General features: G+C 41.8%; 1 protein-coding gene across 3 annotated transcripts in view; it reads left to right on the forward strand.

The window, feature by feature from the left end:
- CAPZB (capping actin protein of muscle Z-line subunit beta) overlaps positions 1 to 13,765 on the forward strand; it is a 69,970-nt gene that overhangs the window by 22,227 nt on the left and 33,978 nt on the right. For 2 of the 3 annotated variants that reach the window (XM_054222514.1, XM_054222515.1), the window contains one exon: positions 3,837 to 3,926. In XM_054222514.1, coding sequence (XP_054078489.1) covers positions 3,837 to 3,926 — 90 coding nt within the window. Of the gene's footprint in view, positions 1 to 3,803; positions 3,927 to 13,765 lie in introns of those variants that run through there. The other variant, XM_054222513.1, reaches the window with a different exon arrangement.

A 13,765-nucleotide genomic window follows, 5' to 3' on the forward strand; every position in this document is an offset into this window, starting at 1 on the left:
GCTGGTGACACTGAGGTTGGAAAGGCTTTAGGTGTGTGTCTTGGCTTGTGATAACCTCGTTTATCAGGTGACGGTTCTGTACAAAATATAATGCAAATGTGGTATGGTTTATTACCTTGTCTGGCAGAGGACATTTGGGTGCCGGGAACTGTACCAGCTGCGTGAGAAGTAGTTTACTTGCCAGTTTGCATAGTCTTGGGTCAGCTCTTGTTGCTTGATGTTATCAGTGAACAGCATCCTCGCCGGGGACCATTAGCAAACACCAGGTATTCCTGAGCCCTGTCCCCTCATCCTGAGGAGCTGTGTGCTTTAGGGGACATGATGAGTAGGAGTGAAAAGGAAGTTCACTGTTTTGCCTGTTTTAATTTTTGCAATTTGCATACCTATAGTAAAAACTTCCTGTCTTTTTTTTATTTGTGTGTTCTGCATTGAACGGCATCTGCCCGTACTCAGCCTTTGAACAGTATTGCTTACAGTATGAATGGAATTAAAGTGTAACACTGTGCCTCTGTGCCACTGCACATTTATACAACCAATATGTTTTTTAGTGCTATTTGTTTTTATTTGAGCCTCAACACACAGTGCCTAGATGAGCAGATACCTGTGGCAGTTCTGAGAGGGTTTCTCTTTTGGAAATAAGCTAAGTACAACAGGGACACTGAAGAGAAGAGCAGATGTAGGCAAAGGAAGCTAAACAAGCATAACTACTACTATAGACATATTAATAACGTTTTTCCTCGTGGTAGTATCATGGGAACACTGTAGCAGATGCTTAAGTGGAGATTCTAGATAGCCAAACATCTTTAGAGGAAACTTATTAAGGAGCTTTCATCTAAGCTAATATTTTCAGTCTTTGAGATTCCTATGATCTCTAAATCCTTCAGTGACGTGAGCTGTAATAAAACTTCATTTAGAATTTCTGTCTGAACTCCCTACTCCTCCACAGGAGCTCTGTGCTGGATGAAACAGAGGAATGGTGGAAAACGGCCTCATATCAAGTAAACACTAAGCTTATTAAGTCCTGCAACCTCAAAGAGCTTGGCTTCCAGAGCAGCCCAGACTGGGAGACAGCCTGTCTAATCACCCTCTCAGTGAGCAGGGGTTTATAAGCCTCTCCATGTCTAAAGGCAAGAATTCTGTAAAAATGTTTTGTCTGGAGGTCTGTTAAGAAACCGTGTCTTCAGTATGAAATGTTACAAGAGAATTAAGGCAATGGAAGTCCAGAACAGGTGAAGTTAAGAGTGGTTTTGGATGTGATTGCTGTCTCTTTGTACGTAAGTACTACAACTGCTCTAGATACTCCAGCTGGGGCGGAGGCCTGACACCAAAGGATGTGTTTGACCACAGAGCTGGTTTTTAAAACCTCACTTCACCTACAGAGAAAGAACCATAAACAAAAGATACTGGTAGAATTACCTGTTCAATTCTGAAATGAGACGTACCAGATGCATCCAATACCACAAGGTACCACTTTGCTCTGTAATCTCTGTGCTTTGTATGGCCTTTTGGGCTGTGCCAGCACGGATTTATGCTGGATTAAAGTAACCGTATAACCACAGATTCAGGGACACAAATACAGCAGAACCTCTTTTTATTTCAGTGCTTTAAGAAATCTTCTGGCAAGCCATTTACTTATTTAAATGCTCTGCAAGAAAAGTGAAGAGTCCTACTGCTGAACCCCTTTAAGAATCTCTGCCTTAAATAGTCTTTTTACAGCTGCTATTGAATATACTATTATAAAAATGATCAGTCCGAGTTCTTTTGGCTAATCCATTAAACACTGCAAATGTAGATAATCCTTCATCCAGAGTAGTTTATTTCAAAATTGTCACATTATAAAACACTCACTCTGGGGTTGCAGCTTTAGTGGTGGTTTTTAACATCATCTTTCCCTGGGCTTTTTTGTCTTATTAAACAATTCCAGCTGGCAGAGGAGGACGGAGCACTTCCGTAAGTGTTCCCACGATCCCAAAGTGAGGAGCGTGACCTTGTGACCACGTGCCAGCTTTCCTTCCTTGACGTAAGAGATAGCAGGAGGTAAAGACAATACTTGGTAAGAAAGATCCCCTGCCTGAGCTTGGCAGGCATGGGCCGTCTAAATAGTGTCTTTCTCTGGGGCCTGAAAGGTTAGTAGCAAAAAACCGAGTAGTTTTTGCTTCCCCTGAACATCTAATGAAGATAAGTGAAAAATTTTGAGATCTTGGCCATCGCTTTTGTGCATGAATGTGGTGATAGTTCAGTGATCGATTTGGGGTCGCTTTCCAACATAAATGACTTCGCTCCAGACTCATTTCAGCCAAAGATTTGTTTGTCATACTATCCAAGTATTTAAAGAATACAGGGGGAGTTAGGTACATTAGTGAAATGTGTCCTCCTTCAGTGACAACAGGTGACTGTCGTAGACTTGTGTTCTTGATGTCAGTGCATCCTGCTTTTCAGGTTGAAGACTCAGATCTTCAGGAGACTGTTTTGCCTATTGCAGACATGTGGGAGTCGGTGCCTAACTGCCTGTGGAGCTGGAATATTTTGCAAAGATTATGTCCTATAACCTGAGAAATAAATACATAATCTCCCAGACTGTCTGACTTGCTGGCTGTAAAATATTTATCTTTTGATAGTGAATGGGTAGTACCTTTTTAAGAACAGCTTTCATAATGGATGTCTGCTAAATGGAGAACTCTTTCCCTTCCTCATTGCTAGGGTAGCGCTTAATTGCAGGAAACTTTGCTTCCTGTTTCTCCCTGACCTGGGGGCTGCTACTTGAATAATGTGATCATGTAACTGCTTTAGTTTTGAAGTCTTTCTTAAATAAAACTTTTGGAGCTTGGCAGGACACAGGAGGGAGAAGTTAAAGCTGAGCTCGTTGTCTTTGGGTGGCTGGAAATCACAAAGGGAAAAGGGGAGGGGAAGAAGCACTGAAACCAAACTGGCTGTGCTTCCGCTCCCTGGTGACCTGCTGATCAAAGGAACTTGCGCAGATTTTGGGTACCCTTGTGCTTGCAGGAAAGCGTCTGTTTATATCTGTCGGCGAGAATGAGAGCTAAAAGTTACGTAAAGATGGTTCAGCTCATCAAGTGTCTGTGGGTAATGGCTGTTGCACATTTTCTGACTCTGAAGTACAGTTTAAGGTTTGGTTTTTTTGTGTCAGAATTGGATGGGAGACCAGCTGCAATAAGCCCTTTGGAGTATGTTGCTGTGATTTCTCGAAATAAAGTCCCTGATTTCTCAGATACAGGCAGCTTTTGGGGTGTGTTTTGTAGCAAGAAGGAGATAATGGATCATACTCTGTGTGCGTGTTTCATTCTAGTTTTTTGATAAAGCTGGAGGAGGGAGAGAGAGCTCTGTGTTGGACCAGAATTTGTCTTGGATGCTGGTTATCTCAAGCTGAATGGCACAATACAAATGAGGAAGTGTTAAAACTGCTCTGGGAAAAGGAACTTTCTGTTCCCTAACCCATATTATTATTGAGATAGCATAGAAAAACAATGCATTGAACATTTGCACAAGCGTTGGAAACAGGTTTTGGTGAGGTAGGGACTGGAATCCATTTCATCAATGATGTGGTGTTAAATTGGTGGTGTGACACCTGTTAAACTGCGCCCTTAAATCCATAGTCTAGAGCATTTTTTTTTTTTGGAATAGCAAGTCAATAATCTGCGATCAAATGGTGCTGAACTTTATTGAAATCTATTTGTATGAATGCAAAACGTGCTGCTGCTTAGAGCTGGAAACTCTCTCTCACATCGGAAGTCAGCAAGCACTGTGGTTTGTGCGTGTGAATGTGTTGTATTATTACCTGTACATATGGTGACGGAGGGATGTTCTTGTTTCCGCAGAGTGACCAGCAGCTGGATTGTGCCTTGGATTTGATGAGGCGTCTGCCTCCGCAGCAGATAGAGAAGAATCTCAGTGACCTCATTGACTTGGTGAGTATTGGGTGCTCTAACCAAGTAATGGCTGAGTCCTGGGTGTGATGGAGTTCTGGTATGTAAGAACATTTTCTGAAGCATCTCGGAGGGGTGTGATTTGTTTCCTTGTCTTTTGGCAAGGTTGAAGAACACAGCAATTGCCCCAACGATGTCAGGAATCTACATGTTTATTTTGGGCAAGCCACCAGGTACTACTGTGTACATGGTGATGTGCTTTTGGATGAAGGGTCATTAGCAGCTTTCTTGATGAAGTCACCACCAGCTTGGAGGCTGCTGTTTAGCAGAAGTAATTTGGAACAGTTTATATACAAGGTTGTTGCACACCCTTGTTCATGTGTATTGTCTCCTGATAAGCTACCTGCCTGTTTGTAGTTTGACACAGGACTTGTTGGAAGGTGCAGTAGAAGTGCTTTGGCACGTGCTTCAAAGACAGTACTGAGACAGAATATGTCAGAACACTGGGGTTCTGGACAATACCCAGATCTATTTATAACTTATGCCATATCAGGTATTCTGCAGTCCAGTAGCTATCCAAAAAAAACCCCGTTTGTGGGCCAACAATCTTGTGCCCGATACCTGTTTTCCTATCGCCCCTGAAACATTTGTTTTCGTTCTGTAAACTGCTAGTGAAGAAAACTAACTTTAAAAGGATGTGTATGCTCATTACCAGTCCCATAGGATTTAGCTGCACATCCCAGGGTGCACAATTGGGCTATAACAGGCTAGCTAATGTCAGCTGTCCCTGAAAACAGTGTGTGGCACAGCTGCATATTTCAGTAATACTTTAAGTTACTCCAGAGGCATTTAATCTATATAGAACCTCCTATATGGTCAGCTGGGAAAGCTTGTTTCTCTTGCCCAGTCTAAATATATGGCTTATTTCTCACCTAAGCTTCCAAGTTTTTGCAGGCAGAGGACACTGAGGCTGCAACACAGCTGTTAGACCTTTCAATTAAGCCTTTCCTCTTATCTGTAGTGAGAAGTACATCCCTCTTCTGTGGCAAGTCACAATTTTATGCATGATGCTGATAAACCTTGTCCGAGAGACCCTAAAAACCTGTCGGTTCTGCGCATAGCAGCCATTTGAACCGGTGCCTCTTAATTCTTCCCAGAAAGAGTGGTCAGACGCTGGAATAGGCTGCCCAGGGAGGTGGTGGAGTCACCATCCCTGGATGTGTTTAAGACTCGTTTAGATGTGGTGTTAAGGGATATGGTGTAAGGGAGAACTTTGTAGTGTGGATTTGATGCTTGGACTCGATGGTCCCAAGGGTCTTTTCCAACCTAAATGATTCTGTGATTCTAATTAAGTAGTTTAAACTGTGTCCGAGCTGTTTGTCATCTTTGTGTGTAGGAGAACAGCTACTTACCAGATAAAAGTTTAGTTGAGGAGGTCTGTTCCTAAGTGGTATTGAAGCTGGTGTTAGTGAACTTAGGAGGAGTTCCATGGTCAAAAAGCTGTGGCTGACTTAAAATTATCAAACTCTAATTAAATACGGCTTTTAGTTGCATAAGCCAAGGTACAGGTAAGAAAGCTCTGTGGGTCGGGAAAGAAATTATTCCCTGCAGGAAGGGATTATTTCTTTCTCTTGAAACCATTTCGTAATTGGCTACATCTGTGCCACCAAACTCTTGGCAACCTAAAGCATCATTTTTGTGGCTGTTGCTGGAGGTAGGACACAGAATAACTAAATCATTGATATGATCTGGTGTGACACAGTTGGTTTTCTGATGAAATTTGGAGGACTGAATGGATATCAGGGTTTGAACAGCTCCGAGGATGGCTCAAAACAATGAGTTGTTTGGGGAGCGATGGTAAGCTTGACTGTATAATTGGTATGAGGTTTTTTTAATGACTCAGAAAATTGCTGGTTACCTCTAAATGCTGGAATTACTTTTGGATGGTGCTCATTAGTGCTCTACATGCTTTCCATCAGCGACACGCTCACTGGGCTTCTTTTCATATTGCAAGTGTAACATGAAACAGACCAGTTTGAATGACGCTTGTTAGAAGGAGGGTCTGTGTGATTCCCACACGAGTCATTGCAGTCCCCTCTTTGCGGTGGAGGTTAAATAATTTGTTAAATCCAGTATGATTTCTTTATTGTTGAGACATCTGTAGACCTCTTCTGCAGCCCACTCAGCCTGACGTCTGCAAGGCTGAAGTCTGCACTCCAGTTAGACAAGAGCAGTGTATACACTGCCACTGCCACCTGTAATAGTTCCAAAAACATCATAAACCAGACTCAAGCGAATAGTTTTTTGACCTTTTTTGGCAAGTTTCATCCAAACCTTTACAGCTGATGTTTTTATTCTGTTTCCTGTACCGTTACCAGACAATAACCTCCTTGAAGTAAAAGGTCAGACTCCAAATGCATGACGAGCATGAGCAGGTTCATTAAATTTGTGACAGAATTATAAAAGATGGCACCCTGACTTCTACTTCCTTTGTGCTTGGTTTCCTTGCTTCATTACATCTGCCATGCTGGAGTAGACTTGAAGCAGAGGCCCCAGTCTTTTTTCTTTTCCGTTGTGAAGCGTAGGTTGTTACTGGAAGTCTGCTCACAGCTCAGCCTCCCGGAGTCTTTCTATAGGAATTGATCTCCAGACTGATGAATGTAGCTACTGTTTTGATGCTTAAGATCTCTTGAAAGGAGATGAAGATGACTGAGAAATGTCTTTGCAAAAAGGTTTCCAAAACTAATATAGCGAGAAACTGTCATCTCCTTCCTAGGCTTGTATTCCTGCTGGGAAGGATAACCACAATAAGTTTTGCCTCCCTGATGTCCCTCTTACTCTGTCAAAGCGATGCTCTGCTGCTGCTTTTTAATAAAAGAGCTTCTTGGTGCCAATATGAGTGTATGGAACACGTTCAAGACTGTACATTACTGCCCCCAAGTGTTGGGCTGACGAGGGAGAGGGTCCAAACTTGAACATGAAGTAAAAGGGTGGGTGGAAGAAGAGAATTTTTGGGTCACTGGCCCTCATCAGACCAGACACTTTTCATTCATTAGCAAAACAGTTTGTGGTTTGCCCTTTTACCACATCTGTTGTTGCATTTTTCTGACTGCCGAGTCTTCAATTAGCGTTCATTAGGGACCTTGTCAATCACAGGACTCTAGAAGTCCTGCCTGAAAGAAGCTGTGCGTGGTGCTGGTAATGTGCCTTGGCGTGGAATGCTCTGCTTGGAATTCAATTAGTCATTATTTGTAAATAGACTACTCGGAGACTGTCAGAATGTACAAGAGGACTTCTAAATGTCTACAAAAAGAGTTTGGTGTGGGCACACACCTTTTCAAGGGCAACTCATTTAATAATTTTCCATGTAGCCACTCTGGAAACCGGGGTAACTGAAGCCTCGGAGCATCTGCCTGTCAGCCAAGTCCGAACTGTAATGCAGTTCCAATAAGAGGAGTGCTAAAGGTGACTGCACTGCTCTTAAATGGATATACCATGAGGATATGCCAAGTGATAGCACTTGTAACATTAATACAGATTTTAATTGCGTAGCATAAATACTGTCTCACCTGCTTGTTGCCTCACATTGTCCGGAAGTTGCTGCTGTTGGCGTAGTGTGCTTCTCCTCAAAGTCAGTTGTGAATCACATCTGTTCTCACCGCTTGCTCAGAGGAGAATGTTAAGGGTATTTCCTGGATGGAAATGTTTCTTATATCAGTTAAGAGTGAGATCTTGTTTTGGCTCATGGAAATCTGAGTGGCACAAAGCAAGGAAGCTGGTAGAGCTCACTTCTGAGTGGCTCAGGGGTTTGTACTAAAAGATCTGAACGATCTGAGAGAGTTGTCCTCCTGCTTCCTTTCTCTTAATATAATTTGTACAGTCAGTCAGTCCCCATGTACTTCTAGCTGTGTTCTTTCCAAGAGAAACCCCGCACAAGGCATCAGCTTTCAGGTAGCGTTGTTGTGGAGGATGTCTTCCTGGCACAGCTTGGCAGCACCCATAACGGTAGGTGAGCGAGAGCGGAGAGCTGGGGCTGCAGCTTCCACAATCCTTTTGGGTTTGGTTTTTTTCTTTTTTTTTTTTTTTTTTTTTGCAAGACAGCTTCACTGACATGTCTTAGAGGGGTGCATCTCTGGGAAGGGTGGAAGATGAGAGTTGGATTTGTTGTGCTCACGGGCCATGTGCAGCAAGTAGGGGCCTGTGACAGGACTGTCTCGATGGCTTTGACTTGACTATGGAAGTTGATGTGCGCTCGGTCCTGGTGAAAGTTAAGCAGGTTCCTTTGCAAGTACAAATTTCCTGCTGAGTATTTCATTTGGATGTTTGCCTGTGTGTGTATATATATTATAAATTAGATGAAAAATCCAGCTGACTCAGAAAAATCAGATGGTTGGCACAAGCTGGGGATGGAGAATCATCCTTGCAAAACTGGATCACAAAATGGATCAGCAGCCGCGCCAGGAGAGTGGGGTTTGCTCACAGCCACAACTTGTTTCCTCTCCTTTCCCAGTAAGACTGATATTCAAATAATACTCAACTTATTCCCGAAAATGAAAGCTTTCTTGAAGTACAGAATCAAGTTATTGCTGCCATGGAAGAATTAAAGGTGGAGTTCTTTATAGATATAGCAGTCAGTAACTTTACTGGTTATTTTTCAAGGCTCTGTTTGCAGTTAAAGATTTGGGAGGTGATCATCTTTGCTTTCTCATCACAGGAGAATGCTTATGTATTTTTAGTAGAATGTATTACTTTTCTAAAAAGTCCCAGAGCGATAAATTTAAAAATGTATGAACTTATGATTTTGAACTATTTGAACAATATTCAGGACCTTTTTTTCATGTAGCTAGTGTGTTCCCAGGCAAGTCTCAAATCTGCTTGCATGCCTTTAGTAACTGAAGATATATGAAGCTAGAGAATTTATCCTCAGGAAAACTGCATTGCTTGGTCTGCACAGACCATAAAGAACATGAGAATGTGGCTGGAGCTTTTTGTATTCTGAGTCCAAGAGCCTAAGCAGTATGCAGCATCGAGGAGAAAGATAAAATAATTGAATACAGATGGCCAGCTGAACATCTAGTGAGGGTGGAAGATGTTTAAAGGAAAAAAAAAATCAGACCCAGTGAAAACTTAAAAAGACAATAGTGGAAGCAGAAGAGCATTGACAGCCTCGTGGTCTCAAAACTGAGTTTTTGACCTGCTGTCTTGGACTTGTTGACTTGCGTGATGGGACCTAAGCCACCAGCAGCCAGTCGGGTTTCTAGTGCAAGGATTATTGGCTAAGGAAAGGGGCTCTGGCTCTCTTGAATTAATTTATGGTCATGGAGAGCCAATTTTCCATTTGGTGAGTGGCTGTAAGCAGGAGCTCTTCCAGCTAGAAAAAGATTACCTCTGGATATCTTGATGGTAGTTGGAGATAGCAATTAATATATGTAAATTGTTAATGTGATGCTTGGCTTAGAGCTAGCAACTCCACTTACTTGCATGAGATTGTAAAAGTGAATTTCAGTTCAGGCTTTGTATTCACTTACTCTTTTTAAGCCTAAACTGTGCTTATTTTTTCTTCCAGGCTCCTTCCACTGTGCTGCGGCTGTTAGAGAGCCTTAAAATGTCTGTTTAAATATCTCTCTAAAGGAGGGTGTAGAGGAGATCACTTGATGAGCTTGAATCCTAATTAGAAACCTATCTAACCTCTTAAAGGTGGAGCGAAAAGCTGGGCTATAGAAACATTGCTGGGGAGAGTATGCCTCTGCAGATCCCTTAATTGTTGCTGGATATCTCCAACACCAGCTGGACTCTTGACACAAATAGTCAAGACTTCCCAAGATATTGATATGCTGTGATGGCTCCTGGGACTTGTGACTGGTAATGAGATACAGAAGCCTTCACCTGCAGGTCACTAGTCAAAGTCTAGGGCAGCCTCTGTGCCTGCCAGATGACTAGCTTTTGTTTCGCAGTGAGCTGCAGAACGCTGAATTTAGCAAAAGCCCTGTTTTATCCAGCAAATCGCAGGAAGAATGCCAAGGATCCTGTTTTATGAACGGTAGTCACCATTCAGAGTGTTTTAAATGTAGCTCCTTGAGCTGAATTGAAAAATTCTGTAATTAATGTAGCGTTTCTGTTGTGACATCGCTAACTAGATCTTGGATCTGCAATCTTGTTAACGTTTGCCTTTGTCCAGAAAAGCTGTTTGGTTTTAATTTTCTTTTTGCTAATTCTTGCTGTGCTGGAATTCAGTGCAAATACTTGAATAAAGCTGAGCTGTTTCCAATATCCATTACATCTGGTCTTGAACACAAAAGTCCATTTAAGTGTCATTTAATAAACAAAGCTTGAAGAATGTGTGGCCCTTGGACATCTGATGGATCAAATTAAGGTTTAGCAATGTGTGGATTTGTGGGAGTGACTTTACTAGTGGTTTTAGGCCCAAGATGAGTGGAGCCAGGCTTCCTTCTTGAGTTTCCACAACATCCGTTAGGCCGTGTCTGTGTTCTGCAGGAACAGGAAATTCTGAGGCTGTGGAATGACTCAGAAAAATTATAATAATATTTTATTAGATGCTGGCCCAGGGGGGAAGAATCTGGGCTGAAGGGGGAGGTCGGGTGCCAAAATGGTTATTTGGCAAGAGCGCCGGGGAGCTCGCATGGGTTCTTCTTTGTGTTTGAGCAGTTTCCCCAAGTGATGTGGGCAGCGGTTTTGTCCGCTTCTGTAGTAATGTCAGTTGTCTTAAAAAAAAAATCAAATCTTAAGAGTTCACATGCAATTAAAATATTCGTTTTCCTGTTTGGATGTGGCTTTTAATTAAAAACAGCTTTAGTCACGTGTGCGTTCAGATACCTGCATGTTATAGACACAAATTCAAAAAGACGAATGGATCTGAATGCTGCCTTTGCTAATCTTTTGAAGCTCACTTCATCTTCCCTCTGATTCTTTAAGGACAAATGTGGTTCATCTTTAGTTATGCTGCCTTTAGTGTAGTTTTCCAGTGCGTAAGGTTCCTCTGAAGGTCAGGACACGCTGACCTCTGAATGAACATGGAAGAAGACTATTTCCAAGCAGAAAACCTTACACTAACAGTATTGCTGTTTGAATTGTCAACGTGATTCCTTTTGCTCAGGGCTGTAGAAGAAAACAGTGAACTTAGCCATGCAACTTAAGTACTCTTGTAAGGCAAATTATTCCCTGTCCCGAGTATGTAAGATGCAGAATTTGATACAATTCAGCCAGTGTGATCAAAGCAAGGATGGAGAGTGCATGTAAGGCGTGAAGTACTGTTCTTGTTTCCTCTAAGCTTTTTTAGATGCTTGTTTAATCATATTTTAAAAAATAATTCAGAAACAATTGTTTAGTTGATAAGTTCTTTTAACCAAAAAGTCAAGAAGGAATGATTATTAGATTAGCTACTCCAAAAAGTGTACGGTTTCGACTTTGGCACAAGTGATTATTTGTCTTGATAGCAGAGCGGTTGACTTAATTAAAACACTGTCCACATACCTGGCTTGCTCTGATGGAGAATACTGTTACACAAGACAACAGAATCCTTGTTCAACGTGCAGCAGAGTATGCTTAACTCACTTTTCATTCAGTTTTTCTTTCCTCTGTACTACACATTCATTGTATATCTCCTTGGAAAAAAAAAAAAAAATCCCACAAACGCAGTGCCCTGTTGCATGGTACGTGCTTCTGAATGCTGCTGCTGTTCCCTTCCAGGCTGAACAGCTGAGTCCCGACCCCCAGAGATTCTCCTTTTTTTCCTGTTCTAATTTACGTTGAGGGTGGTCTCGTTCCACGACTCTACATACACCACCGTAATAGATGATTGAGGGCTTATTCGTGCAAACATGGGTGCATTATGGGCCAGAGCATGCTGTAGACCAGATTAAATTAATGATGGCCTTTAGCTAAAGATATAAGGTTAAGACTGTATTCTACATTTGACCTCCCACTGCTTAGAGTGGGAAAAACTTGTGTCAAAATAAAGATGGGAGCCCGGTCTTTGCTTATAAAACGATCCTCATAGCATCAATGTTTTTATCGCAGTGACACTTATTTATAATGCAGTGACAAATTGAACAAAATCACTGCTTTGGCATTTCAGTATTTGGCCTAGGGACTTGGGTTAATTCTTGCACTTCTCAATTTAAGTCGAAGTTCCCTAGATAGCGACTGTTGGAGACGTGCACTCGCACGCCTAATAGCACTTTGACTTTTCAGTTAACATAGAACAAGCTAATAAGAAAAGTGAACAATGCAAATCTGTTTTCAGACTGAAAACTCAGAGAATCGGTTGGTCTTCTAAGCAGAGCTGTCTTTGCTGGGATCAGAAGATTTGGATGTTTTCTTGCTAAATATAAACTGAATTCTGCAAGAGTCTGGATGTGCACAAAAATAATTTAAATGCTTTAGGAAGGTTCAGTACTTGACACGGAGAAGAACTTAAGGAAAGGTACCTGCATAGCGTAAAAATAATTGCTTGGTGCTTACATTGCAGCAGCTAGTTTAGCCTGACTCTGCCAATTATCTTGCACGTTCTAAAATGCAAAGAACCTAAATTCAGAAAGAATCCAATAGTCTCATGAACACGTAGCTGAAGTGTTTAAAGCTGCAAATCACCTTGTTTAAATTACTGCATTTGCCTTGTGAGCAGCTTTATACTGTAGAGGAGGAAGAGCAGTGTGCATAAATCTTGTACATTCATTCTTAGAAAGGAAGTACGGCAGCGGTTAAAGTTGATGTAACAAATGATACAAAAATTATTCTCTTGGGGTAACTGTGCCACACTTGGATGTTTTTCCAATAATTAGAATTACATGAGTAGTTCCATCAGCTGGAATATCTCTGGTCTTTTTATAAACACCGTTGAAATTTTCTAATACTTCCAAAGTAGATGAGTGGGTTTTCTTCCCTGTTTTAATCTGAAAGAAGGAGAAAAGAATATATTACCCAAAGTCCTGCAGAGTGTCTGTACCAAAGAGACAATGGATATATAGCCTGCTGTTACAATGGAGTATTATAATACAGTGGAGTATTATATTCTAGTAAGTACGTGGTATAATGCATTCACTGTTATGGCTCTAAGAGTAGCCGCTGCTCTTAGAAACTGGAAAAGTCACCGTGCTCATGAATATCTGTGTTACCAAACCATCCGGAGATAAGTTCACCATCGCTATGTGGAAATTAAATAGATTGCCTCTTAAAAGTGTTAAGAGTTCCTTCTAGGCAATAAGAGATCGTGCTCTCCCACTGCGCAGTACGGAAACACCATGCTAGGCATGTGCGATTTTTGAAAGAAAGTTAAATTTAAAAGTTATTCGTGTGGGTCTTAAATTCAGATGGTTATTGGGAGCTTTCCTGCAGGGGAGTTGACTCTGGCATTGCTTTTCAAAATGCTTTGTCCGTATATTTGAGTTTGAAGAATTGTACTGCAAGACCTCTCGTGCTCTCTTACCGCACATGTAGCATAGGGCTTTTCCCAAAGAAATTCAATGGAAAACGGAGTCTGGGAAAAAAGCCACTTTTCTCCGAATTGTGTTTTCATCACTATTACTCATTCTAAACGCACGTCAGAGTGAGGAGACTGTTCCCTGACGCTTATCTCTCTGCTGATGGGCAGCCGGCCAAGGAGCAGCCGAGAAGAAGGAATATATTCAGCTGACCACTCTACGGAACAACACGGCGCGTAGCTCTTCATGATGAGGTGCTTTGGGTCTTGTTGTGTGTGCATCCGAAATTGAAGCAGTCATCTCAAGTTGCTCTCTGCTTGAAGAGTCAGCCGAAAATTAATAGCTAATGGAGAAGCGAAGGAAGAGACAAAGTGGAACCAGATGGGCTCCTGAACACAGATACATCATTTCACTTAACGTGGGCCGCGACACTGCTGATTT

Source organism: Rissa tridactyla, chromosome 16 (genome assembly GCF_028500815.1).
Source record: "Rissa tridactyla isolate bRisTri1 chromosome 16, bRisTri1.patW.cur.20221130, whole genome shotgun sequence".
NCBI lineage: Eukaryota > Metazoa > Chordata > Aves > Charadriiformes > Laridae > Rissa > Rissa tridactyla.